The 27,525-nt window shown below is 45.2% G+C and overlaps 1 protein-coding gene across 2 annotated transcripts in view; it reads left to right on the forward strand.

Moving 5' to 3' along the window:
- ERMP1 (endoplasmic reticulum metallopeptidase 1) overlaps positions 1-27,525 on the forward strand; it is a 707,614-nt gene that overhangs the window by 421,026 nt on the left and 259,063 nt on the right. For both annotated transcript variants that reach the window (XR_011280380.1, XM_069626023.1), the window contains exon 8: positions 22,860-23,080. Coding sequence is in view for 1 of the 2 variants with exons in the window: in XM_069626023.1 (XP_069482124.1) it covers positions 22,860-23,080 (221 nt within the window). In the remaining variant the exon portion in view is untranslated. The remainder of the gene's footprint in view (positions 1-22,859; positions 23,081-27,525) is intronic.

The following is a 27,525-nucleotide window of genomic DNA, read 5'->3' on the forward strand; positions in this document are numbered from 1 at the left end:
TATGGGTTCAACGGTTATGTGGATTGAAGGTGGGCGGCCAGCGTGAGGGAGGATGCTGGCCGGAGACATGTGGTGTGACAAGACAAGGCACAGGAAGACTATTCAATGGAGACACACTAGATTCATTTAAAAAATCAAAACAACCATTGTTAAAATATATGTTGGGTTTTATTTTAGATCTTAATTTCAATTGAACATAAATAATAAACATTACACATTGTAAAGTTCCGGTTGCAGCACATCCAGGGAAAATCCGCGGTATTGTCCACTGTCGCTGGGGAAATGTTGTCTAATGGCAAGTACCGCACAGGCAGGTATTACTCTCCGAACGCGGTGTCCGAGCCTCCCGTGAAGCCACCAAGTGAAGCAACGATAGGCCACCAGCCTGTACCACCTGTGAAAATGAAAGATGCAAACTGTATTAAAATGACAAAACTTTCTTATCACTGTCGATTCAGGTAAAAAATGTCATTCTGCTTTGAAAAAAATTCTATCTAGAAAATGCACAATATGGAACCAATTTACATGCATTCGAATGATATGTAGATGTAATTTTATATGTGGGAGATGACCATGAAATAGTAGTGGCATCACTGACATCACAACCAGAGTATACTTACTCGTTACTCGGATTACGCGGACGAACAGTGCCGCGAAGTTCGTGCATAAGCACCATCATCATCCTCAACACGGTCCGTGAGAGGCAGGCTTCCCTGAACTCTGGCAGCTCGGTGATGCATTGCGGACTTGGCTCGCCTTCCGAAATGTAGGCCAAGCACCCGGAATTTTCACGGCAGCAGCAGTTCTCCTCCTCAGTTGGCATTAGCTCGCACCGATTGCACGTGCACCAGGTGGAGACGCCGTCCATGCGACATGGTCCAGGCTCTTCATCCGTTGACTGGTCCTCCCAACTGCCGTCCGAATCCCCATCGTTTTCGCGTGCTTGCCTTTCCAGTAGTTCTTCCTCGGTGTACTCGGGCTCGTACATATACGGCTTTATTGTAGCCATTGTGTGGTAAAGAAAGTAAAATAATTTACAGAGATGGTACAGGTGTTCACAAGGCCTAGAAGCGGCGAAGGTAGCTGACCAGAGCACAGAAACGAGTCACAGAATACTCAAAGTAACACAGAGAGAGTAATGGAATCGAAAATCTGCTGCTGTGTGTTGTGAAACAGTGTTTATACTTATTGAGGAAAGAGGCGTCCTGCCATTTCCATGGCGACACTTCATTAGCTGAGGCGCAGCGATTGTTGACACGAAACGTGCTTTGGCGTTGGGAAATGGGCGGGACGCGTCTGCTGATGTCAGGCTCAGGGGCGGGGGATTTGATTTAGTGCCGCAAAAGCAGGTGAGCCAGGGCGATGGGGGGAAATGATAGGATTATCAGAAAATGGCGGCTGATTTCGAGTGCGTTAATGGACGAAAAGTCGGGTAAGGTCCATAGGAAAGTTTTCTACGATCTACCCATTTATGCTTAAAAACACATGGCCGAACCGTAGGGACAATAAAAAAAAAAGTCCCGGAACTATCCTTTAAGGTATTTCAAATAATTAAAAACTAAACAGCAGCAAGAGCGTGGCTCGGGCACGTAATAACAGACTAATCAATATGTTACAAGTGCGTGGCCTGTTTAAATACCAGAACAAACCGGCTCCTACGCTCTGGCGCTTCCGCGCCTGATGTGAATCTAAATATTCCAAAGAACTACGGTTTCAATGGGAACTGTAGTTCTTGGATGTTTTCTACCTCAGAGATTCAATCGAAAGCAAACGTTACAATAAACAGCATGGTAGCATTAAGGAAAGCACAACAAAGCTGAACACTATTTTAAAAGCAGATAACACGTAGCAAAGTGCAAATTTAAAAGCCTTGTACCTAAAATCACAAATCTAATCTGCAAATGCCTGTCAGCTATATTAAGTTATTTCAAATAATGAAAAACTAAATAGCAGCAAAGAGCGTGGCTCGGGCACGTAATAACAGGCTCATTTACAAACCAAAAGGCCAGGAAGGGGACCTGAGCAGCGAGGTAATATGATTTGGGGCCCGGGAGTGCTAGCCCACCCTGATTATTTTAGCTGACCTTTGCCTGGCAACCTGCCATATGAAATCCCTTAGACTACTCTTTAGTTGCTTAAAGTATGCCCGGGGCAGTGCGATCGGGACATTAATGAAAAGATACAGCACCTTGGGGAGAATTTACATCTTAATGATATTCGCACTGATAAGGTAAGGGGTAGGTTTTTTTTCTCCAAGCATTTCCTTGATCTTAACCAATCCTGTTGTTTTCCTGAAATAGGACTACTGGAACTCTGGATATAGTTATTCCTAGATATTTCGTTTTGTTTCCGTCCCACTGAAATCCAAACTCGTATGAGAATACGGTAGTACAATTAGTGAGTGGAAATAGGATGGTCTTGGTGGCTTTTGCCTTGAGCAGAGACATCCGTTCAAAGTCCAGCACCTCCTGTATAACAGACGCCAAGTTCTCATATGGGTTTTTAATGAACAGCACCATGTCATCCGCGAAGAGTGATACAGGTTTGTGAGTGTTCAGCTGCAGTCCTCCTTGCATGTGCTTCCACTGGATTATGCAGGCAACGGCTCTATGGCCATAGCAAATAAGGGGGACAAGGGGCACCCTTGCTTGCTGCCTCTTTCCAGCAAAAACTTTCCTGAGAGCCCTCCATTGGCTAGGATTCTAGCTGTAGGTTAGCAATATAGCAATTTAACCATTTTTATAAAGACGGCACCAATTTTCATTTGCATGCGGACTGAGAATATTAAGGGCCATTCCACATAGTCAAATGCCTTCTCTGCAATGAGCAGTGCTGCTGCTGCTGCTTTGACCTCTGGATCTAGAGCACGCATTAACACAAAGATTTGCTGAAGCCCAAAGGACGTTGATATGCCGGGTATGAATTCAAACTGGTCCACCATTACGCACTTTCACATGATTGGTAGGAGCCGTTTTACCAAAACCCTGGCAAGAATCTTATTGTCCATGTTAATGAGGGATATGGGCTTGTATGATCAGCATTCCTTCGGGTCTTTACCTGGCTTGGCCTCATGGCATCCTGCATTTTCCTGGTGCCAGAGGCCAGGCTGCGGATGAGATCTCTGCAGTGGTCGCAGTTCTCCGGTAGGATGTCGGATCCCGTTCAGATTCCGCCCTTGGTCGCCCAGGATCTTCTGTGGTGGGCCGTCAAAGGCAATCTGATGAGGGGAGCTTGATTCTGGCAACCTTGGCCGGAGTTGACTATCGCGACGGACGCATCCCTCACGGGTTGGGGAGCTCATGACGAGTTGACAGCCAGCGGCCGTTGGTCTCCGTCCCAGTCCAGACTCCACATCAATCTGTTAGAGCTGCTGGCCGTCAGGCTAGCCCTGAAGGTTTTTCTGCCGTCTGTGCGGGGGAAGAATGTCCTGATTATGATGGACAATACAGTGGCCATGCACTACCTCCACAAAAAAGGGGGGCCAGGGTCACTCCTGTTGTGCAGGGAGGCGATGCAGCTCTGGTTCTGGGCCATCCAGCAGGAAATTTCGATCTCGGCAGTTCATCTAGCCGGAGAGGAAAACACGGTGGCGGATGCTCTGTGAGCAGGCAGAGCACAGTCTCTCACGAGTGGGAGCTGGCTCAGGAAGTTCTGGTGGAGATCTTCGCCCTTTGGGGAACCCCACAAGTGGATCTCTTCGCCGCCAGTGCCAAGCGGAAGTGCGAAAGATTCTGCTTGTGGAAATGTCCTCCAAGAGGAGCCTTAGGGGACGCGTTCGTAGTGGAGTGGTCCTTCCCACTGCTGTACGCGTTTCCTCCAGTCCCCGTCATTCTGCAGGTGTTGCAGAGGTTGCAGAGGTTCGGTTCCCGGATGATCCTTATTGCTCCGGCATGGGCCAGGAGAGCGTGGTACCCGGACCTTCTAGACATGTCCATCTGGCCTCCATGCTGTCTTCCCTCCTGAGACGATCTGCCCTCATGGGAGGGGCGAGGGGTCGGGTTCTCCATCCTTATGTCAAGGGTCTCAGCCTTCATGCTTGGTGTCTGAAAGGTTGTGGTATAAGGATTGGGACCTCCCTGAAGACGTGATGGAGGTGTTGCTTTCGGCCACAAGGCCCGCAACGAAATCCCTGTACCGTTGCCGTTGGAGAAAGTTCTGTGACTGGTGCAGGGTACAGAATGTGGATCCTTTCCAATGTTCCATTCCTTTGGTTTTGTCTTTTTTGCTTTCTTTAGCCCACAGGGGCCTGCAAGTGGGTACCATTAAGGGTTACCTGGCGGCGCTGTCCATGTTTAAGCGCTCGTCTGAGGAATGTTCTTATTTTAGGATCCCTTTGATTTCTCAGTTTCTAAAAGGGCTAACTAATGTGTTTCCACGATCACCTTTCCAGGTGCCGGGATGGGATTTGAATTTGGTTTTAAAGTTCCTAATGGGAGCTCCGTTTGAGCCCTTACATTCTTGTCCGTTGCGACTGTTGTCCTTTTAAAACTGTATTTTTGGTTGCGGATACTTCCGCACGCAGAGTGAGTGAGTTGCAGGTACTCCCCGCCAAGCCACCCTTTACTGTGTTCCATAAGGACAGGGATGTCCTGCGGGTGCGGCCTTCTTTTCTTCGAAGGTTGTGTCAGAATTCCATTTGAGCCAGAAGGTGATCCTTCCGGCGTTTTATCCTCCTCCAAATCCTGGTAAGGAAGAGGAGAGGCTCCATAGGTTGGATCCTAGAAGGGCTTTGAGTTTCTATCTCTCACGGATGTCCCGGGTCAGCGTAGACGATCAGCTCTTTGTTGGTTATGCTGGAAGACGCTTAGGTCAGGCTGTTTCCAAACAGACCTTGTCTAGATGGATCATTTTGACAATCTGACTGTTACCGGTTGGCGGAAAAGGACCCTTCAGTAGGCTTACGGGGTCACTCTACTAGGAGTGTGGCTGCCTCCACTGCTCTACAGAAGGGTCTTCTGATTTGCAATATTTGCAAAGCAGCCACATGGGCCTCTATCCATACTTTGTGAGACACTATTCCTTGGACTCCATCCATGGGCAGGATTTGGCCTTTGGTAAGGCAGTCCTTTATTCAGCAATTTGATTGGGCATTCTTAAATTATAAATTGTAAATTCTTTTCGCACCTCCATACGTTGATACTGCTTTGGGAGTCTGTCATAGATGTGGAATACGTCGGAGGACACAATCCCATTGCGGAACAAGTTACTTACCTTATCTGGTAACGTTCTTTCGATGGGATGTTCCTCTGACGTATTCCACATCAAACCCCCCAGCCTGCCCCGCTGCTAAGAATTTCTTATGCGATTGCAGCTTCCGTTTCCGCAAGGCTTTCTGCAGTCATACTGACTGGAGATTGGTGCCACACGTTCTGGGAAAAAAACTACAACTGAGGCTACGAGCGCCGTGCGTCCTATATATATAACATGCGGTGACGTCGACCCTCGACGAAGGCCCTCTAGGAACAACGTATCTACGTCATCGACGCAGGACGCCCTCTGCCGAAAATTTTCTGAAGCAGCACAGCTGTGGTCATTACCTGTGGAATACGTCGGAGGAACATACCATCGAAAGAAGGTTACCAGATAAGGTAAGTAACTTGTTCCATTGAAGCGATGAGTGAATATGGTACTCAACCTTGTTGTAGCTTCTGCTCTGAAATGTTTGTCCGCACTAATTGCAATGCCTGCTGCTCTTCCCTAAATGGCTGCAGTGCACCAGGTTAAGGTCAGGCCAATCTTTGGCAGTCTGCCATTTAAGCCTGTTGGTGAAGGCAGTCGGGAGATGGAAGGGGAATCTCAATTGGCTCTGAGATGGATGCATACTTAGGACAAAGAAGTCTACCTGCCTGGGGCATTGCCTGATTCTGATTTCTATAAGAAGAGATCACAGACCTATGTGTAATTGGCACAAAGAAGTATACACGTGGCTTAGAACTTGTGTGGTAAAATAAAGATCTTGTATTCCACCCTTCAGTATGTCAAAGCACTCCACATCAGACCTCCCCCAATGGCCACACTGCAACTTGCTTGATGCAGTTTTTGGCTACACACTCCAGGCCTGCACAAAGTTAGAATTTGTAAATCTCTTATTATAGCAGCAAATATTAGTCTGAAAAATGTTTCGCCATCAATTTATGTATATATTCAGCATTCATAAACTTGAACCCAAGAGTGTGTGAGGATTTGTGCCCAAGCTCAGCATTGTTAGGGGTTTAAAAAAGTGTTTTGTCCGTAAAAGAGTTTTTTAATATCCTGATGGTAAGGCAATGAGCTGGGAGAGTCAGAAGCTCAGGATGGGGACTAGATGGTGCGGCCCTGTGTGGCCATGGAAGACAAAGGCTTACTGGACACAGCCGCCGGCAGCAGTGTTGGTATCACCCGCCTGTCCCTGAGTGAGGCAGAGTGTGACAATCTCTGCTCCCTAGGCTTCATAGTCAACCGCTTCAACAACTAGCGCCTGGACTGACCACTACAGGTTCATTGTGGGGGGGGGCGAGGACCCAGAACGCAGGAAAGCTATGTAGTACTGCACCACTGAGGGATTATTAATAATAGTGGTAAGGACAATGTCACATCGACACAGACTTTGGCCTTATGGGCAATCTTTTGTACATTGCTGTCAGGACCGATCAAAAGATGGGCATCAATATTGTAGAACAGCGCCTGTGATAGCCCTGGCTGTTGCGGTCACAGCGCATCCAGACCCTGCCCTTCTGAGGGGGCAGATGGGTTACCCAATGTTGAGCTGCAAAATGGATCTGCAAGCTGTTGCCCTTCATTTATAGCTAGATTGAAGACGTCCCACACCAAGCTCATTTATATTCATTAATGGCCGTGCTCGTCATTATTCATGAGTGTATATTGAGCCAACAGTAGGGAGCTGCTTGTAGTCACTTCCAAACGCCTCTGCCACCGACGTTGTGCAATAAGACGACCTTTATTAGTAAGGGCTGCATTATGTGGTATAAAGCACTGACTCTTTAAATAAACACATGCACAGTTGCACATAATATAATTTGCCATCGGTTTGCAGCCAGACATTCGTTCAGGTAACCTGCTGGACGGTTTAGTGCTCCTTTTTGTTTAGTATGTTCAAAAACGAACTTGCATCTTACCCTGGGCCTCTGTTCATGGTCCATTGTGTATGGGATCATGTCTCCTAACTGCAATCCTTACATTTTCTAACAGCTATTGCAAATTCTGCGCCTGAAACCCATATGTATTAGAACTGTAAGGGTTCTCGAAGTTCAGATTCGAGTGAGTATTCAGCCAAATTCTGCAGAATATTTAGTTTTCTCATTTGAATGCAATGTAAGAACTCTGAGGCAAACGTGGAGTGATTATTGCAAAAGAGAATGGGATTATGCATTGATAGCGTTCCTGATTAAATAAATGACTACGGTGCATATGTGTGTACTGGAGAGGAGTGCTGAGGATGAACGAGAGGTAAACATGGTTTGTTCCCATGGGTTCGTGGAATAGGAGCTGTCGTAGCTCATCGATGTCAGCATTTCCTTTTACCAGGACTTCTCTTTGTGGCCTGGGAAGGATTAATGTCTCCTGAATGATTTCTCAGGACCGTGAACATTTAATGGATGACTTAAAAAAGACACCAGCAAAAAGAACACTTAAAGAAACGCAGAGATTGAAGAGAAATTCTACTTTTGCATAGCACGCGCCAGAGCAGCCAATCTGAAAGCACCTGCAAGATGGTGGCGTTTGCTTTTCTTTCCCAAACTGTGGCATGCACACAGACTTTTTGCCGATTCATCTGCCTCGTGCCATTCCTCATTGCATTCCCTTCTCTTCCATTTCATTTTACATTTCTTTCCTGTCGGTTCTTCTGTCGTTTTGCTACCTCTCGTTTACTCATTAGATATCTTGGTTGGTAAATCGTTTATTTCTGTTACTGCATCAATCTCGGTTGCTGTTCCTTTTCCTTCATTGCCACAACATTTATATCTCTGAGACCATCTTTTTTCTGTGATGCCACCTTGCTCACTCTTCCCTTTTTCTCCCTCACTTCTGCTGCAGAATGAGGAGCTAATACATTGTGGGCCATAAATCTAACTTTAATACGAGATGCAAAAGGCAACCAATCCTGCTTTGGATGCCTTCTCGAGGTCTCAACGCACATTATATAAACATGTTCAGAGAGTGAATGTCAGATGGGTATGGTTGTAGGGCAGCAGTCACCAGCAGCCGAAAGTAGCTCTTGGTAACTGGTGGTGCCAAGCTAACTAGGTTCTCCTAGGCTATTGCCAGGAGCTTAATGGCTGCCAGCAATTTTTAACCCTGCTTTGGAGAAACCTCCTCAAAAGCGTGTAGGCTCTTCAGCATTTCTGGTTTAGTGACCTTACTGCCATGGGAGGGAGTCCCCCTGGCCCCCACTTGTTATAGCTCACAAAGGGCACAGGGCTTCAGTCTCCTCACTGAGCTTATGCCCATTTCCATTGTGCAAAACCTAAAACTGCTTGTCAAAGTTTCTAACATTGAAAAGACAGTATTTTATTTTGCTTTACTCTGCTGCAGGGAGTCTGTATCAAATCCCATTGCTGCCCACCAGTGAGATTAAATGACTACTGGTCTGCAGGAGTCCAGCGATGAATAGGAGTGGCAAAACCACCCACTCAGCCCCACACCACTACTAAGCAAGCAGTGGTCCCAATCATAAATGTAAACGAGACACAACCCAAAAGTTATACCTCCTTCGCCTCTTTTGGTAGCGCAGGCTGAGGACAAGCTAATATTCAGGTTGGGTGTGAGTAGATAGCAATCGTAGTACAAAGACTCAAATAAAAGAATATCTAGTAAAGTTCTATTAAAAATGTGCACTTTAAGCAATAAAAATGCAAACAACGAACTAGAAGAAAACACCCCTTTAAAAGAAAAACGTGAATGCAGGCTTTTATAGAAGGGCACTCTGGGTAGATGAGCAGGAGTGCTCAGGCAGTGAATTGGCAACAATGACACTTTTGAAGATTGTCTTGGAAGACAACGTTAAAGAAGGGGCGCTCAAGGAGGATGTGACCTCTTCACAGTACCTCCTTTTTTTTTGTCTTCACTTCTTGGCACTTTAGCTGCAGGCAACCTGATGTTGATCCATTTCGAGTCAATGCGGCCCCACTGGTGTTCGGTGACAAGTCAGTTTGATAGTGCGGCTCCCAGAGGGATGTGTTGGTGTTTGAGACTGGGAGACTATCTTACAACGGTTTGGGGAGCAGTTGAGTCTGCACTGAGATGGCTTCTACTGGATCAAGTCAGTGTTGGCGATGGTGAGTTTGATGGCTCCAACAGGTCGAGTTGAAACTCAACCATTTGCTTCCATGTAGGTTGAGGCTGTGTTTAGGTTGATAAAGATGATCCTCACCAATGGGTCGAGCTGGGATCAAGATGGCTGAAAATGCAGTGATCGGTGCGAAGGGGCGCCACAGTTCCTGTAGAGCCTCGAAGTTGTGAAACGCGCTTGATCGTACACTAAGTGAACTCAAGGTATGGAAAAGGGATTCCAAACTGCCTCAGGAACTCGAGGAGCTAGGAGTCCCAATCTAGGGGTTCTATAAAAAGGTGAGTCCTTCTGCTCTGCACTCGCACTCCTGCATGCTTGCCTGGCACCTACAGGAGATACTTCGCCTCCAGTGAACAGAGTCCTGGTTCCAGTACATCCAGCAATGAGACTGTGGTCCAACAGCACTCTCCCACTGTTTCCTGGGGATGGATTTGGAACAGAGATTGCTTCTGCCTTGGATGTCTTCATCTATATGGCAGAGGGCTCTGAAGTAGCCAGTACTTCCAACAGAAGTCCAGTGAATCCTTATTTTCCTTGTAAAAGTCCAAAGATGAATGAGGGGATGCCCCGCTCCATTTAAAGGCCAAATGTCACACATGATTGTTCCAAAACAAGTAAGGTGGTCCAATACAGGTGGTTGTAACAAGTGCCCTTTTTCTGAGTTCCTCACACCCAGAGTACCTTGCCTGCAGGACATTTAGGGGACAGGAAAAGGAAAACATTGCTAACAGAAACCATGACATCAAACCTTTCTCTCAGCCAACCTCTTTTCTGGCTAATCGTACTCTGCCCTCTTCATATGCCTGCTCACTTCAAAGGGACACTAGTTGTCGGCACACTGTTTGGAGTGTGGCTTTGTTCTGTCAATGCTTCCCCTGAGGCACTTGTTCTCAGGAGGCCTCCTGGGGAAGTTCCTGTGCACAGAGAAAAGCTCTTCCCATTCTTGCTGGAGAATGAAAGCAGCAGAATCCTGGCCCATTGCTCCACATGTCTGCAGTGGAGACAATAAGACCAGACACTTGAACATATCAGTCTTGGCCTAGCGGAAGTCCCAACAGAACAGACAGTAGTGCGATATCAAATTACTGTGCCTGTATAATTGTATTCTTAGTAGCCACCATACCCAAACCAGACATGGCTCATATTTACAGACGTATGCGCCCCCAGACTGACAATAGCATACAAAGCTAAGATTTGGAAACTGAGGTGTGGAAGATTAAAAAGCCACCTCTGACTGGAGAAACCCTGTGTTTTCAGGAGCACTCTGGAATGCAGGTGATATTTGAGTTTGCCTTGTGCCACTGCAGAAACCTAATTATCTGCATCATTTTATGCAATAAAAATAAAAAAAATGCTCGGGCTATTCCGCCGGAACCCGATGGTATTCTGTCACACTTACAAACTGTAGATTGGGTTTCTATGTCGTGGGTTTTGGTGCTAGTGTTCTCAGGGTGTCCCATTAAAGTGGATCTGTGATTGTGCAGTCCTGGGTCCTCTAGTGTGGTGGCTCGAAAATGTTCCATCAGCAAACGGGAGAAAACGCACACGTGCTTAAATCTGTAACAAAAAGAAATCTGAAAATGATGATACACTGTACAGTTTCAAATGACACACAGGTAATCGAAAGCACAAACTTGCTCACAAAAAACAGGCCATTATACATTGGCTAAAAAATACCCCTAAAGGTGGCGGCGCAGGAAATTCCTAGGGTTTTAGAAAATGGAGTTCCAGCACTGTTACCTGAAAGCCTGCACCAGTACCGAAAAAAAGACAAGACATGTTTCACTGTGTCTAAGACTTGCAGCTCCAGAAAGGGTTCAAAACATAGGATGTTCACCGGGTGCCAAAACATAGTGACCCATTGCAGAAAGCTTTGCTGGATGACAGGAAAAGCCGAATTAAAAGGGGGGCGAAATGCACACGGTTTGCTGAAAAAAAACAACAAAAAAAAACGGGGTGAATCCTACCCTCACATCCCAAGAAGGAGCGATGAAAGAGTGGATTTAGCCATATTCAAATAAATGGAAAAAGCAGCAGACAATCTATTATTTGCCAACACAAACACAATAAGTATAGGAAAGACGTGGAAGCAGCCCAATTTTAAGGGGTTATAAGAATCACTATTATATCACAAGGCTAAAACAGTCATAACAAGAATTATTCGATATGAAGCCTCGGGCGCATTTATGAAGCCTTGCGAGTGGTCGAAAGACGTGTCGGCTTAGCGCTACTATGAAAGAGAACAATATTACACAATCAATAGTTGTCAAATTGAATTTTCATTTAGATATCACTTTTGGAAGAGTATTTTTGGGTGGCAACCAATATTATTTACTTTTCTGATTTATGGGACAGGGGAAATTGGTGGGAGAAGGAGAGAACACAATAGGAATACACACTTGCTCAATCAAGGCAGTGTTTTAACACATTTAGAAAAACATTTTTATGTAACTTGGTGACAAAAATTCTGAGTCTGGAAAATGCTTTTTTTTTTTCTTCTCACGTGCTAGTCAATGAGCGGTACTGTTTCTTTTTTGTGTATTGTATTGCTTTGCTTTTCTGACAAAAAATAAGAAATTAATTTCCAGTGATGGCAGAAGTGGCTCAATGGCTGTATTTGGCCTATCCCCAATAGGACTCCCCAGCACGGGGGAGGCCAAGACCCTTGGGTACACACCTTCTAGGTCATTGCCATAGTGATCTGAACAGTCCACTGGTGAAGGATCTCAAACAAAAACAAACAGGCACCTAAATTGAGGGGACATTTTTAGGGAGCTAGCCCCGGATGGGCCTACTACCATGGCCCGCCTTTTCCGTGCAACTACAGGACTGTGGGACTGCTGCTGTACGATTTGCATTGGCTTGGCTTCCCCTACCCAGAGGAAGCTTGAATGGCTACCGGCCTCCACCTTCTGCAGTGCCTTATATTGGAGAACTGTGCTACACCTTAAGGGACAGAAAATTGGAAAAGGAAAAGCAGTTGCTCCATGCACCAGGTCCTGTTCTGTGACACTGAAAAGAAGAAGCAAAAAAACATACCTGCTTGAATCACAAGGACGTAATTTGGTGGTTGCTAAGGGTCGCAGCTGCAACCCCTGCTGTCTTCCTTGCTGTCTCCGTTGCTACCCCTGAGCAAAACAAATAATATATATTTTTTTAAACTTACTGGTCCTTCCCTTCCATGGATCTTACTTTACATCACTTGCTTTTCCCCAATCTCCCCTGACAGTAATTCCATCTTTCCTCCACTCCTCCTAGCCTCTGCTCATCTAGTTTCCCTCGTTTCACCTCTTCCTGAGCTTTCCCTTCTGAATGCCTCCTTGATCGCTCACTTCTTGTCATTGGGGATGCAGGGGTGGATGTGGTTGATTTAAGGGTCGCCACAGATCTTCGAGCCATGCCTTGTACACTTGGGGGGCTGAAATGGAAAAGGGGACCACCTCACACTTGTAAGGAAGACCCGTTTAGTATACCATTTTAGGGCCTGCAGCTATTGAGTGAACTTTTCAATCTGATTTGGAAAGGTTGCAGTAAACAAGTGCTGCACATTCTGGATCTTGCACTGTGGGATGTGGCCTTTGGCAGACAAGAGCCTAGGGAAAGTGAGGCCACATTAGTAAATGCATCTTTGATGCTGTGACCGCTCTTTCTCTGTGATAGTCGGATACAAGATCAGCTGATTGGTAGTTTTCCCACAAATTTGAAAGATGGGGAACTACACATGCTAGAATTCAATGGGGGGAATGAACTGGATGCCCTTCTGATGCATGTCCACAAAAAAACGTTAGCTCTGTAGACTGTCTGAACACTGGGCGTATCAGCACCTGCCTTCTGCATATGGCACTGGACTCAAGCAGGCAGGACAGATTCTACATTCAATTTGAAGTATCCAGGGCAATGGGGGTGAGCTATTTCTCAGGTCTATCATCGATTTGTGACACCACCCATGAAAGCATTCCTCTGTCTCAACTCACATGACAAGGGTCCTTATGCGCTCAGACCTCAGGAAAATGGTAATGATGGGGCTGTGGTGATCTAGGCCATATTTGTGCCGATATGTATTTTAACTTTGTCATTTTCAAAAAGTTTGTGCCACTATCTTTAAGAAGGTAAATGAAAATGTATTGCAAGAATCAAGAAAGAAATCAACAGTGCCCACTGAACGCTGTCCTGTTAGGATTACGTGGTCAGCGGTCATCCAACTTCAGACTTTTATAATACACTAGGCAGATGGTAAACAAACTATAGTGATTTGATCAATATGCAACCTTTTGGTGTGTGTGTGTTGGCTATGACAATTTGACAAAAGAAACACAATGACATGCGCTTTTAGTCCTCACATGAGTGACTTTTCTCCCTTTAATGGGATAAAGCCTCATCAAAACAAACATTTATGACTGATCGCAGCGAGGGGTCATGATGCCCATGCCATGTGGTTCCAAAATAATGCAGGTCGAGGCTGATTTTCAAAGCAATGACCTTTGACTGAGCAGCAAGCTCATTGCTCAGAATGTTCATTTTAACACTTCTACTAGTCACTCTTTCATTCAAGGCGATCAACGAGTGAGCTCCATTAAAGACCAAATCTGCAGCCGTCTTAGAATTCCTGGAGGATCAGCTAAAAATGTGCAGAGACAAGTTTTAAAATGCTGACAATTTATGTCCTTTAAGAAAATATTTGTTAAGATTACTTCACTCCACCTGCTATACCGCGATGAACATGATATACAGTCATTTAGCAAGAAGGTTATCATACCGCCATAAAACCATTACTGTGACACCCCTAGTTTCCATCACCATCATAAGTGTGTTCACCTCTCCTCTCCACAAAGAGGAGGTAGAGAGACCCCCACAGTGGTTTGAAGATATATTCAGGGGTATGTAGTAGGAAATGTTGACGCATGCAATGCGTAGGGGGAGGGAGCTAATTTGGAATTGGCATCGATTTCTGGTGCAGGAGAAATGCAGTCAATTTCCAAGCACATGGCTGTACAGATGTAGCCTGGGAATGGAAGCAGCCACTGTTCGAGAGGAGCATTCAGCAATGGCGTGGTAAGTGGGATGGAAAGAAAGAGACAGATTGGCCATTTGGCGGTTCACAGACAGCATAGAAAACGTGATGAGACCTGACACGAGGAGCTTTCCGATGAACACAGAAAAATAATGCAACCTTGTCAATGCAGGCTCTCTTAATCTTTCGCAAGCATGCGCCATAAATATCTTCCCTTCTTCCTCACCAAGGTGAGGTGTCTAGAAACCATCTTGCTATGCAACCTTGTCAATGCAGGCACTCTTAATCTTTCGCAAGCATGCGCCATAAATATCTTCCCTTCTTCCTCACCAAGGTGAGGCGTCTAGAAACCATCTTGCTATGAACACTGAAATTAAGGAAGAAAGTAGATTAGGCCAGTAGATCATGTGGGCCATAATAGGTATGCCAAAGAAGATAAAGAGAAATAAGATGGATGGAAACTGATTAATGCGTTGCTCTAATGTCCTGTTCCTCGCCTTTCCAGTGTGCATGGCTGCAAGAGCTTGGAAGCGCATGCATATCACGTAAGCTTCTAATGATAAACTAGCCAGCAAAGCAAAACCACAAAGTGTGTGATGGCATCGTGTAGGAGGAGCATTGCATGTTGTGTTGGTGAGGCTGAAGAACATCCCGAGGGCTTTGCAGAGGTTCCATCGAATGGGCACATGGGGAAACCATCCAGTCCGTACATGTTTTGGCCCCAGAATGTATCCGAAGAATCAAGTGGTTGGTTGGTTGGTTGGTTGTTATCCTTTCTGTGAAGAGTCACACCCTGTCTGGGCCCACATTGATAACGCTGCAGCTTCTTTGCAATTGGCACACAGTGCAGTTTGGCTTGCACAGGCTACCCCTTGCTATTACTGAAGTGGATCAACCTCCCTTTCTGCAATACTGAAATCAGCATTCAGGGAGTTTCCTCATTTGAATGGTGTTGTCCCCACTGAAATGAGGAACTATGCCTTGCCATTGTCCCTAAGCAAGTGCAAGGCGAATGCCTGCCAGGGAACCTTTTAAGAGGCGATGTAAATGCGCCCAAACCATGCTGGGCCTCACTACAGCATCTCTACTGAGGGATGCAGCCACAGAACCCTCCTCCTTTAAAAACCAAAAAAATAAATGCACTCAAAACATTTTGGTGCTTACTGCATCACTGTGCATCACTGTGCATCCCCACCGTGCTCCTCAGCATTTGAGTAGCTCTGTGGGCCCTCACGAGTTGGGTGCAGCCTGGAATTTCATCAAACTTGTGGTTCCCTACAAAACCCTGCGCAGTTGTAGGGGCGGATAGTTGCACATGCGACAATGCTATGCAATGTGTCATTATAGCACCTTTCACAACGCGGGACAGAGGGACAGAGAGAGAGAGAGAGAGAGAGAATGAATATATATATTGAGGGGTGGCTAAGTCCCTGTAAGCCACTCATGTCTCGTTCGCACGTGGTTGGGTGGAGAGGTAGTCTAGAGGGGGTATGCAAGAAGATAGTCATTATCTGTGTAGCTATAATTTGAATGTTTTCATGATTGTTTGCTGCGATCTTATAGCAGAAGTGTTGTGCAAAGTGTCATTCGAGTTGTGTATGAAAGCAGATGCCGCTTCCTGTGCTGTCAAGTGGCAAAAGGTTGTGTGCCACCACTTCTTGTAATATCACTTGGGGGCTGGGTCAAATGACATTGCTCCTGTGATGTCATCTGGAAAGTCAAGGGTTGTGTGATGTCACTTCTGCTACCCCATGCATTTTGGTGAAATGACGTCCCTGTTGCATCCAGTGCTTCCTGCTTGGAGCCAGCAGTCACTGCCCAGCGTTGTCCCCACCCTCGCAATGCACTGCTCCTGCTGCTTTGTAAGAAGACATAAGCTATGTTCAGATCCATTATGCTGCGGAGTTGCCTCTCCATCCCACAATCGTGGGCGCACTCTTGAGCGCCTGAAGTAAAGGAAGGTTGCCAGGGTTGGACTAGGGTATAAAAATGCCTTGGGCACCAATGAAAAAGTGGCCCAAGGCTGCAAATGGCAATTCATTCCTTAGGTACTGTTTGATCAGTACCTAAGGGGGAATTTTTTGATAACATGGGATGCAAATTGTGCAATTTAAAGAATAATTATTCAGCAACAATGGTCAAAACTACTAGCCGCATAGTGAAGAACCTTATCAAACTCGCCAACATGGCCCAAAAAAGTGTCCCACTTTGACCAAAAAAACGGGCCCACACTAGCATGTAGCATTTTTGGTTCGGGCATGGCCCTGTAGGTGATCCCGAGCCGGGAAAGGGACCACACCTACCCTGTTTCTCTCCCGCTGCAGTGGAGTACCAGGTTTTTCCTTTGCCTTTCAGATGCACAGAAAAATTGAAGCAACCTCAAGAGAAGGCAGCGCTGCTGCCTAGGACCAGCTGTCTGCCACCAGCTACTAGGACACAGCATTGCCAGCCCACCAAGGAAGATATGCAGTTCTCTTCCTGCAAAACTGGCTCTGTTTTTCCAGTAGCTGCTGGTGCCCTCCACCATCCTTGTGCTTCTGCCCCCCCAGGCCTATCCTTCCGCCCACCCGATGTAGGAGCTCTATCTATGTCCCCGCCAGCGCTAATGAGGAAAGAAAAAAGTGTGCATGAGACCACTTTGCACTATTTCGGTGCTTTAATGAAGGAGAAAACGTTAGAAGGCATTGAATGGCGAAATACCGAAATCACCAAAAAAGGCCTTGGCACTGAGAGGGAAAACCCATGGCAGTTAATAAAAAAAAAAAAAATAAAAGGTTATGAGCGTGCCACTTAGTTCATCAGTGCACCTCCCAGGTGTTGAAGGAAAAAAAGAAAAGCAAGCCCCAGTCCCCTCTTGAAGTTCAGTTCGATCATGAGGGCTGTGTGCAAACTAACCCCTCTCAAGACATAGGCAGCACTAGTCTCTAATATTGACAACATGCCTCTGTGTACGTACTTGTGATGTGATTTGGTGGCAGAAGCCGTGCGTAGGCCTCATTCTTCGTGGCACCTCCACTTCCCAGTGGGTGGCTGTGGCCAAACCGCTGGGCTCAGCATACTTACACATTTTTTTAAATTTTTTTAAAGAGTTGAAAGGAACACTGTTTGGTCTGGGTCCTAGCCTCTTCTTTGGTTCAGCCAATACAAGACACCCAAAGTGCATCTATATATGGGAATGGAAAAAGCCTTTTAGTCACCTGCAGGTATTTTTCTTGATAACAAGAAAAAGGAGAAGACCACCATAGCTGCTTCAAATATGTAAATCTGGTGTTGTGTAATGAGAGGGGATGAGATAGTAGGATTTGCACAACTTTATTTGCTCTGGTAACAGACAACTGGTAACAATGGCAAAGGTTCCTTATCTGTCCATATGTAAGGCGGTAACAGGTTTCCTGGGCTGCTTTGCTGTCCTGAAAGTCTTCAGGCCCTCATTAGGAGGAGGGCCGGGAGCACAGACTGCTCTGTTGCATAGGCGCCTTAATGAATGTTCCTGGCGCGCTTTCCCCGCTCTGCACGAGTCCCGCAGGAAGTCTTGTAAGACTACGCTGTCTCCTTGAGGCCTAATGAAGTTTGTTTTTGTTTTTGAGTGTGTTTTTTTTTTTTTAAATTCTCGATGGCCACAGCAGATTGCTGTTGTCGTTTAGGGTTTGCACTATGTTTGGAATAGCTGGGACCATGATGATGGTAGTTCTTGGATTTTAAGAATGGTCATGAGAATGCTGATAGTGATGGGTAATTCCTAGTTATTAAAACCAATGGCACAGCCTTCTCTTAAGGGGAATTGTACATGATCACTTAGTAGTTGTCAAACTTGTTAGGTGTAAGTTGAGGCTCAGAGGACCGGTTATTCTCTTGCCCGCAAAAGTAGCTTCAGAAGAAAAGGTTCAACATGCCTTGTTGTATGCATCTTTATTATACACCGGAAATCCCCTCACTGGGGTTTGGAAAAGAACCTTGGCCTTTTAATGAACTCTAAAATATACAGGTGGCACAGTTTATTTTGTTTGCTACACTTAATTAGCAGGTTTCTCATTGGCTGCTGCTGCCCTTTTGTTCAGCCCAGGCTCAACCCCCCAAAATAACTACTTCTCCTTTAGAGCCATGTACCCCATATCGTCTTCGCTCTGTTGCAAGGTGCATCTACGTTTCCAGGTGGTCTTTTTCCACAGGTTCTCCCATCATGCCCATCCCACAATCCACAAGAGCACTAGGGCACTTAGAGAAGTAACTAAGAAGTTACTGGTGCACCTTGGGATATTCTTGGAGAGTAGTCCATAACAAAAGCACAACAATACAAGGATGAGAAATGCTTTCCAGAGGAGACAGAATGCCTCAAATATGAGGTGGAGCCTGCCTGGGAAGATCACCCTGTGGATTTGCCAGACATAAAGAATACCCTCTGATACTCAAAATATAATGCCCTCCTGAGAAAAGCTGCCTTCAGATTTAGTAAACAAAAAACCCAAGAATATGACGGGGATTTCCTGATTGAGACAGATACCTAAAATGGTCTTCTATTCCATTCCACTAAAGTTAAAAAGCAAAGACAATATACAGTGTATTTGCACCGGTCACAGTGACCCATGCCAACTTCAGAACCGAAAGGGAATGGGCAAACAAGGACCTTGCGATGCCCTCTAAGGTGTAAGGGAAGCTATGGCTGAATAATATTTAATCTTAACATTACATGTAGCACTTTATTCAACTGTTTGTCTGCTTTGAGTAAATCCTGTGAGGGACAACCTCACACCAACCTTTCCAATTCCCCAGCATGTGACTAGTTAATTTATCCAGTGTAATAGATGTTCCCCTCTGATTTAATTTACACATCTTCTGTACATGTGTCATCCAAGGATAATTGTTCTTATGATACAACCAAAGGTGTGCTGCAATCACCTGGGGCAAGAGGCGCATTCGGATTGCACCACCTTTTCAAGAATAAAATCAATTCTTATGCAATCCGAAATATGGACCATACCCACTTGACTGTGAGTACCAAAGTTCAGGGCTGAAGATGTAAGTGTTTTCAGAATGTATTCTGTTACATCTGAATAGCGTCTGAATTACAGTGCTCCCCAAAACGCCAACCCTGTAGAATACAACTCCTCGTGAACATGCTAAATGGGAGCTATCGGTTGCTCTCCCAATTTGCTCATGTGACAAAAAATATTCCATTTGCATGAGATCTCTACTAGAGCATCTCTCCTTATTGATCTACCTCTGCCAGGCTCGGTCCTTATGGTTGCTACAGTTCAGTATTTCAGAAAAGGTTAATCCCCCAGACAAGTATAATCCAGAATTCTTGGAATAACCTCAGCATTGGTTCTAAAGCCCTCAGCAAAGTTTGATCCTGGCCCAAGTGCCACAATCGCAGATGGAATCAACTGTTGCAGTGCCTTAGGCGAACAGCAATTAAAAATTGCTAGCGCAAGGTAAACCTGGAAGTGGAATTTAGTCCAAGCCATTATATCATGAACCCTCGCCACAATCGTACACCCGATTAGGGAATACATTCTGCAAAAGGGGAGCTACAACACACACGTGTGTCACTACCTGGGTGACATTAAAAGATTTTGTCGAGATTTGAAAACATGCTACTTCGACCATCAGATGCTTACTTTTGTGGGTTTTGCACCGTAACCGCCCCAGTAAAGTAAAAGTGAATCTGAGATTTTTCAAAAGATGTTTAGACCGATGAAGGCAATCCTTTGGCCATGCCCATCATTCACTGTACAGGTAGTGTTCTGTTCAAAGACCCTTGGCTGGGCCCTAGGCACAGTAACTCAACATGGCAATATCTCATCGTCTGCCATTGTTTTTTGTTCAAAATCTAGGCACCTCTTCCTTTGGGAATTTGAATGTAAAATGTTTACGTCTGCCCACCTCTATAGGTTTGCCCTCCTGTGCGGAACTTCAAACAACTTTCAACAGTTGGCTGTGTTTATTTGGTGAGATTAATGTTCTACTGTTTGTGGGGGTGCAAAGTTGAATGGTCTCCTTCTATTGCTGTCCGTCCCACAACCCCATGAACAGAACATCAGCCTTCTCAGAAATATTCCAAGTTGGCTACATATGGTTATTTGAAAATTCCATGCACTTCCGTCCACATGGGGAAAGTTGGCAGCCTTCCAAAATGTCCTTTTCCAGTTCTCCAAAACCACTTTGTTTGGGAGCGGACCTGAACAAATGTATTCATGTCGTAAATCCGTTGGCACAGTAGCCAAATGTAGCCTTTTGTATTGTTGTATGGAAAAGAGGCACATTGGTACCTCTCTGTATCTTGTTTTCCCTAAACCAGGATCAGCGCATGCCATAGGGGTTTCCTAAAGGCCCTGTTTGTCAATGATCCGGGCTCGGATCCGAGGACCCAAATGCGGCTGAACAATACATTTCAGACCTGAATCGGCCCATCAGCTTGCTGTATCCAGTTTTCAATTTAGGCTACAGACAATTGATGAAAAATCTTCGTTGTCCAATTTTTGGGGCATTTTTTCAAAAGCAGCCAAGACGGACTGCAGATTCAAGCAAGTTTGGTGTAAATCTGTCCAGTAGTTATTGCTGTAGCTTAGTGCAAAATTGCTACGGGAATTGCACTGCTGAATCGTGAATGCAACATGCGGCCATGCCTAGTGAGCGGTTTGCCAGCGGCACAACCTTCAGTCACTTAACCTGTAGTGTTTGTATCTTGGCATGCACATTAATGTTTTTTAGACTTTAGGTTTTTATTGGTGGTATGTGTAGATGTATTCCCATTAGTTTTGTGTGTGTGTGTGTTCGTTCTGAGCATAACGTTTTTGGGTATGCATATCTCCTATTCTTACTTGCATGCAAAAACGTTATGCTCAGAACGAACACACACTTCCTCCACTGCACACACTCTAGAATACAATGCAATGCATGTGTATGTTGTGATTGTTGGGGGCGGAGGAGGAGTGGGTGAATGCTGCTGCGCAAGCTGTAGATGTATTCTTTTTTTTATACTAAGCTGTTTTTAGTTTGTGTGTGTGTTTTTGAATGCACTGCATTTTTTTGACTATCTGAACCTGGTGTTTTTGGTGTGTGGTGGGGGAGATGTAGGGGTAAAGTTTGCATTCAGCATGCATTGTCTATGTACTATATTTAGGTGTGGTGTGTGTTTGTGAATGCCCATAATTTATCTGTAATTTGAGTGTCTGTTTTTTTCTGGTATCTGGACCTTGTGTGTATGTGTTTGTCTGTCTGTTGGGGTGGTGTTTGTACATGTGTTGGGTTGTAGTAGGTGGGTGTTCATGGGTATTTTTAGTGTATTGTTTTTCATAGCGTATTGTCCATGCATATCGTGCTTACGTTTGCTAGACTTTATGGTATGTTCTTGCACCCATTTAAAGCATGTTTTTGTAGTTGTCTGTGTGTTTGTGTGATCTGCAGACCTTATAATAAAAGGCGAGGGTTTTAAAATGAGAAATATGTACTGTGTGGACAATTTACAAAATATGCCTCTTGAAACGGAAGACACTGCAAAAAATAAATGTTCCTACCTATTGTATCTTTGACATAAAAGCATTCTTTAAATTTAGTCGGATTTGGCATGCATTTTTGCAAGAAGTCATGCCTATTTTGGTGAACAATCATGATCCAGGTCTAACCAATTTGTATTTAAACCTACCAAGCCCCTCCCTCCTCCCCCTTGAGTAAAAAATACAATTTCTGCCCTCCCGCCCCCCCCCCCACCTAGAGGTTGTCCTCCCTAGGTGGCTCAAATGAAGACCAGGTGGGCCCCAGGCTCTTTAAAATATAAGCAGGTAATATTAAAAACAGTCATGTTAATCATTATTCAAAGAGTCTGGGCCCCCATGGACACCCTTCAGTCCCCCCGGGGAGGTAGCCCCCCAGTTTGAAGACCACTTGTCTCACCTTTAGGGAAAACGTTTCCACCACTCCTGCTTTGGACATTTGTCACAATGCCTGCCATCTGAAAGGCAACAACGACGTGTACTTGGCTTGTATATTGGCAGAAGTGAGAATGTGGGCTGCAGCAGCAGTCTTGCCTCTTAGTACAGAAGAGTGACATCCAGAACTATTTGGGGGAAATAGAAACAGAAAAGGGAAGCCCCATTTGGTCAAATACAGTGGGAGGTTAGAGGCGAATAGGAGGATGTATTTGACCTGGAAGTTGAAATTAAAGTATGGCATTCATAATGGCAAAAAAGAATATTTTTTAAAAAGTGTGTTCACTGTACAAGTAGTATTTAGTGTTTGTGTGGGGAACAGTACAAGGATATAACGTGCATGCATTTCTCTAATTCTGGCTAGTTTAAAAGCATCTCAACTGTGAGATTACTACAACTGTTACCCCATAACTAATATTCTTAGTATCCGCAGACTTGCTTGGGGCATTTTAAATATGTTTATGTAATAATGCATTGACGGCCTGGGAAATACCTCTGTGGAACACACAGCACACATTGTACCACTACTAGTACTGTTCATGGTCTCCGGGGCACTACTAAACATAGGCCAAACAGAAAATAGTGATGCTCTGATTTCACTGCATCCGGGTCTTTCTGTTTCCCTCTTCAGGTGTTGGGCGCATGAAGGATCTTGTCTATGGCACCGGCATTATGCTGATCAGCTGGTTCAGTGCCCTGGTGACTGTCCTCATCCTAGCAGTGGTTGTGTCTCTAGCAGGGCAGTCACTTTCCTGGTATACTCACTTCTACGTCTCCTTCCTCCTCTACGGATCTGCAGCGCTAGCCAAGTTGATCTTTGTGCATGCATTAGCAAAGAAGTACTACTTTGTGGTAAGTGAAGCATTTTCATTACTGCATTATTTATGTCATGCGGTGGCGGAGCAGATGAAATCTTGTACATGAAAATGCTCGACTGCTAATGAATTTTAGAAATCTATACGAGATGTAAGACTGTTTTATTTATGCCTGGCTTTGCTTAAAGCACATAGTAATGTATGTTAACCACCCAGAGGGGTGCTATGTTTGACTTCTGGCACCTAAGTAAATGGCAAGAAATGAAATGAAAAAATATGTTTATATATAATGTATGTACCGCAAATGGTCTAAAAATTCCAGGTGTCAGTTTAGTTGGTGTGTACTTCAGCCGGGGGTCTGCATTGCCTGTCATATAATAAAATACAATAACAGTACTTAAAAAAGATAAATCTAAGGAAATAATTCCAATTATCTTTGCAACTACTACCAACATTGTAAACCGTTTGATGCAACGCAGGCCTCAAATAATGGTTCTGTACTTTTGGCAAAAGCATGACTATCTTCAGAAGACTTTGAAAACCCCTGGGCGATTAGGCTGGAGCTGAGAAGACAAGCTGGTGTCTTGAGCAGGCTTATCAGAAAATGTTGCTTTTTTGAAGTCTTGCAGAGATCAACCAACTATCCCACCACTCCCCCATGACCATCAACACTTCACTGGGCTTACCCTCAAAGTGGGCCTATTTGCATAAAGTAGGAATCAAGTGTCCTTTGTTGCTTCCTTCATGGGCACATGTACTTTTCCTCTAAGGGGGACCTTTCATCTGTCAGAAGTGGTCATTTCTGGCTTTGGACCATCCTCTTTTATCTAAAGCATTCTCTGACTTCCTTGTTCATCAGGACTATACAAAACAAATAGAATCTACAAATAGAATCTACAACTGTGTTTGAAAAAAGCCTATCTAATTCTAAATCTAAAGATGGGAGCAAGCTACGACCATCAAATAATAATGCAGTCCTAGTGGTGTCTTGTCAAAATTAAAGGGCCTATACTAATACACCTATTGCCAATCCTTACTCCTAAATACAAATAGTGTAGGAAACAATGTTATGCAAAAGAAGTGTTCAAGAAATGATATGAGAGGATATTCAAGTCGTTGGCTTCCATTCCCCACGTTTTCAGCACGGGACAAGGCGGCACACCTCGAGCTTAGCACAGACTATGGCTTCTCTAGGACGAGGATACAGTTAAAATCTCAGTATCAGGGGCCTTCTGTGCCAAAGTTTGTTTGCCATTCAAAGTCTCTTACTTCAGAGGGCCTGATTCAACAAACAAACATTCACAAAGTTCCTTATCCCTCAGGATTCTCGGGTACAACTTCTTGGGTGATGTTCGATTCACCCTGGGTCCCCCTCCGCCAGGCTCAGACCCACTTTAACACAAAGCTTTCAATTGATCTCCCTCTGCCAGGCTCGGACCAAATTCACATACTTTTCCAAACTTTATTTCATCAAAATTGAAGACTTTTGACTGTGTGCTGGATTTTGCTTGAACCGTCGCAGGACCACTTCAATTCACATTTATTAATTCTCTTTCATTTGATCTCCCTCCACTGGGCTCGAACCACATTGATCTACTGTAATTACTTCTCAGCTGGATACCTTAGAGACCTTCGATTGAGCACCCCCGCTGTACAGGACCACTCTGTCAATGGTATTGTAGCTTGCTTCAAACTTCAATCACTCATCAGTAGTTTAACTTCACTCGCGTCTCTTATCACATGCTTTTTCACAATGTTCGTTCCAGCGCTCGCCATACAATGTTGCTGCTTGCAACCTTGGCTTCAACACAGACTGGTCTTGTATCGGTCTCCCCAACTCACCCGCTGAGTTTTCTTTTTTTTTTTTACTGAAGTGGCTTTGTTCTTGGAGCCAAGGACGGTACCACAGTGGCTGGCGATTCCCGCTGCCTTGATTATTGACACGGGAGGGGCCTGGGTATCGCTGACACACAAATCAGGATTCTTCAGCCCGGGTTTCTGGTCTTACGTGTTCTCTCGAGGTTTCTGGAAAGTGACGGTTCCTTGTCGAAAAGGTCAAGGGAATCTCCCTCCTTGCGATTCCCTTCGCTTTTGCTGTCCTTCCTTTCTTTCTCAACTGCTGTCTTGAAACTGCTGTTTCCTCATGTGCATTGCCTCTCTCAGTTTGCTCTCATGCTCCGCCTTTTATCCGGGTGAGGAATTGTAATGGAAGTCAGGTGTGAGTGGTTGGCGATAATTTCCTGACCACGTCTGACCATAGTATTGGGACATGGCAGGTAGACGGCTCAGGTATCAGTCTGTTTTTCCTCAGAGCGGGCTTTCAGTGAGAAAGTGTTTGTGTTGTAAAAGGGAGCATATTTCCTAAATATCCTATTGGGTAGCATGAGGTAAAGGTGTTACAGGGAAGGGAATACCACGTCTCGCCACCCCGTGCCCCACTCCCCAAAGACCCCTCACCCAGGTGATCCTCGCGCACTGGTCCATCCCCAGCAACTGGATCCAAAAGTGATAGCCGTGTCCTGGCCCTCTGTATGATAGATCCCCGGGGACCAGTGGTTTGATTTGATTTTGAACATGTATATCGGTCTCTGGACAGACTTAACTGTATAAAGGTGCAGATGGTATAGAACCACAAGGAAGAGGCACCTTCTGGTTTCTCACACCTCTCATAGCCAGTTCCACCTTGAAGACATTTGTCTAGGAGCATTGTCGCCTACTTAATATTAATGGCTTAATGGGTGGTCGCTTTCGATGAAATGCTTAGTTTGGCCAAGGTTTCCTGAAAACCTTTGGTAAAACTGGGTATTAAAATAGGCCACCTTATCTAAAAATCAGATGCACTTGGTTTATAATGCCATGATTCTGGTGGACAGGGGACCGAATTAATGAGTAAATAAAAGTAACCCACTATAATGACTTCTTCTCTGATAGCCATTTTTCCCATCTTACACCTCTTTCTGTAATCTTGCTGGTATGATTGTGAAAAAACGACTGCAGTGTATGGAGAGGGTGTCATTAACTGCACATATAGCATGCGTTACCTGCAGCTGCGCATAGACACCATGCTTTATTTAAGCAATACAACCTGAGCATGGGGGGGCATAAGTTAGAAGCGCCTGCAAAACCCTGTGAGGGTTGTATTGCTATTAATAACCCAGCATGTTGTACCGGGGTACTGACAGTGTTTTTTTTCTCAAGTTGACAAAGTGCTATTGCCACTTCTAAACTTGAGAAAAAACTACAAAACACGATGGCCACCAAGGATTGGGGTAAAGGGAACTATGTGTAGGCTATTCTCCCTTTAAATGGTGGCAATTTGCAGGAATGAGATGCGCCAGGAACATTTTGTGTTCCCCGCGCGGGCAAGGAATGGAGGAGCGCCAGGTAAGTGAGGGTGGCCTGGGGATGTGGAAATTGGGGTTTCGAGTGGTGGAAGGGCATGTGGATGCAAGGGTCACTTACCTGATTGCCAGCGTTGGAAGATGGCAGCCTCCCACTCTGAAGAGGCTCGGAGCGGTGGCTTTACTGTGTGGTAAATACCCCGTTCTGGGCTGCCTGATTGGGTGGGGGGCTGCCACCCCCCCCTCGCAGGGTGCATCTAGTTTAAAAGGCAGTGAATGTTCAGTATTTTACACACACGTGTGTGGAGTAAATGGTTGGCTAAGGACTACAAGTACAGAAGTTGCTAATCTGAAGGTCTGAGGGGAGGGCATTCCAGACTTTAGCAGCTACAACAGGAAAGGATCTACCTAAACTGTTGGCCAGCTTGAATTTAGGGTTTTTTACCAGTGCTAAGGCAGATGAGCGCAATTTTCTTGGGGCGGGGGCGGTCATAAGAAGAGACCAGCTCTTTGATGTATGACGGGGATGTCCTGTGTAGGGCCTTGTGGACCAGTGAGGGCGCTTTGAATTCTAGACGCGGAGCGACAGGAAGCCAGTGGAGATCCCTACATCTCTCTGAGATATGGTCTCTTTTAGATTTCCTTTTTTACAATGCGGACAGCATTGTTTTGAATCACTTGTAAAGCCTGGATATTCTTCTTATGGGTCCCCTTCAGGAGCGCATTTCCATAGTCCAGTCTGGGTAGAATAACTGCCCGTGCCACAGATGAGCAGTTGGATTCGGACAGGAAGGGGCAGAGGTTCCGCAGTAGCCTGGAGAAATAGGTACCGTTTCTCACGACCTGATTAACGTGTGCCTCAGCGCTAAGCAGAGAGTCCAGATAAAAACCTAAACTCTTAACACTCTCTGAGACCTGGATTGGGCATCCATGAATGTGGAAAGACTGATATATGGGGTCAAGCTTAGATCTAGGATATGCAGTACCAAATATCAGTAGCTCAGTTTCATTCCCGTTGAGACACATCAAATTGGTGTTCTTCCAGGCTTCAATGCGGCCGCAGATGGTTTGATGTACGGTCGCATCGTGATGGTAATCTCCTGTGAGTGCAAGGAAAAGCTGGGTGTCGGCGTAGTTAGTG

The sequence above is a fragment of the Ambystoma mexicanum genome, chromosome 6p (assembly GCF_040938575.1).
Source record: "Ambystoma mexicanum isolate Mex_15411 chromosome 6p, UKY_AmexF1_1, whole genome shotgun sequence".
Classification (NCBI taxonomy): domain Eukaryota; kingdom Metazoa; phylum Chordata; class Amphibia; order Caudata; family Ambystomatidae; genus Ambystoma; species Ambystoma mexicanum.